Source organism: Bidens hawaiensis, unplaced genomic scaffold, assembly GCF_021521415.1.
Source record: "Bidens hawaiensis isolate Kalapana, Puna unplaced genomic scaffold, B.hawaiensis_p1.1 tig00001463_1, whole genome shotgun sequence".
NCBI classification, from domain to species: domain Eukaryota; kingdom Viridiplantae; phylum Streptophyta; class Magnoliopsida; order Asterales; family Asteraceae; genus Bidens; species Bidens hawaiensis.
In genome coordinates, this window is record NW_027491083.1 from 2280 (window position 1) to 3655 (window position 1376).

The 1376-nt window shown below is 35.0% G+C and overlaps 1 protein-coding gene across 1 annotated transcript; it reads right to left on the bottom strand.

Annotated features, from left to right (window-relative positions):
- Window positions 1-449: 449 nt before the first annotated feature.
- LOC143579975 (uncharacterized) lies at window positions 450-1176 on the bottom strand. Its single transcript, XM_077063141.1, has 2 exons — window positions 552-1176; window positions 450-472 (listed from the first exon to the last, which is right to left on the bottom strand). Exons 1-2 carry the CDS (start codon window positions 1174-1176, stop codon window positions 450-452), a joined length of 648 nt encoding a protein of 215 aa, XP_076919256.1.
- Between the last annotated feature and the right edge of the window lie 200 nt (window positions 1177-1376).

Below are 1376 nucleotides of genomic sequence, written 5' to 3' on the forward strand. Positions count from 1 at the left end.
ATAAATGCACTAAAGTTGCCACCCGGGCTCAAACTACCCATACACATAAGCAATTCAGTGGTTACCTCGTTAAAACAATTGCCAAGCTCTTGAATTTGCATATCTAACACTGTGTTCAAATTCTCAAACTCATAATAATGACGATTGGTGATGCCTGTTTTTTTCTTTTATATTTCGGATCAACATATTGATCATCCATGTCGACCACTTAAATCTCATTTTCTTCACAAAAAGATGTTATCTCTTTCAAAAGTGAATCAAATCCATTAAGTCTATATGCTTGTAGTTCTTGCTTAGTTGCTTTAACGATCTCCATTGCATTAACTATATCTTGATCCTTTCTTTGAAGACTTTGAGAGTAATCCCCAATACATACTTCATCAAGTGTACAAAATATGCAAAATCATATGTCTTCATGTATTTCCAAATTCCATTTGCTTGTCTTTGCTTCACATTAGTGTCACCGTGGTTTCTAATATATTCAAGCATTTCAATAACCGACGGATACAATTGAAGCAAACGGGTTAGTCTTTTATGATGAGAGCTCCAACGTGTATCTCCGGCTCTTGCAAGGGAAAGCTCTTGATTTAAACCACTCCCGGTTTCAACTTCTTCACGACCAATAGCTTCTTTCAATTTTTCTTTTTGACTTTCCCGAATCATATCTACTCGTTTGCAAGATGCACAAACCACATTTGTCAAAGTCGACACCTCTTCAAAAAATCTCCAAATTTCATCATGTTTATTTGCATGACCAACAACAACTAGTTGAAGTTGGTGAGCAAAACAATGTACAAAATAACCAGAAGAATTTTCTTTCAAAATTAAACTTTTTAAACCGTTAAACTCACCTGCCATATTGCTTGCACCGTCATATCCTTGACCTCTAACCTTCGTTAAACTCAAATTATATCGAGCAAATAATTCATCAATAGCATGTTTAAGAGAAAAGGCCGTCGTATCCTTGACATGAATTAAACCAATAAACCGTTCTTTAACAAGTCCCAATTTATCCACATATCTCAACACCAAAGCCATTTGTTCCTTCTTAGAAACATCCCTAGACTTGTCAACTAATATAGAAAATACATCATCACCAAGTTCTTCAAAAATTTGTTTTAGTACTTCTTGAGCAAAACAATTAATGACCTCCTTTTGAATTTGTGGAGACGTCATTTGGCTATTCTTCGGGCATTTTTTAATATAAATTTACCGATTGATTCGTCGATCTCACCCAATAATTATAGCAACTCCAAAAAATGCCCTTTGTAATATGACTTTTCTGACTCATCATGGCCACGGAATGATAAAGCACCGTTAAGTAAAGCTTTAGAAACAATAATTGTAGCATGCAATCGGATTCTGTAGTCAGCTTT

Excerpts from the sequence above, each read along its gene's own strand:
- LOC143579975 (XM_077063141.1), bottom strand. The coding sequence starts at position 1,176 with ATGACGTCTCCACAAATTCAAAAGGAGGTCATTAATTGTTTTGCTCAA. Across the intron at positions 473-551 it reads TGCAAGAGCCGGAGATACAC|AAACCACGGTGACACTAATG; the intron begins GTTGGAGCTCTC and ends TGAATATATTAG.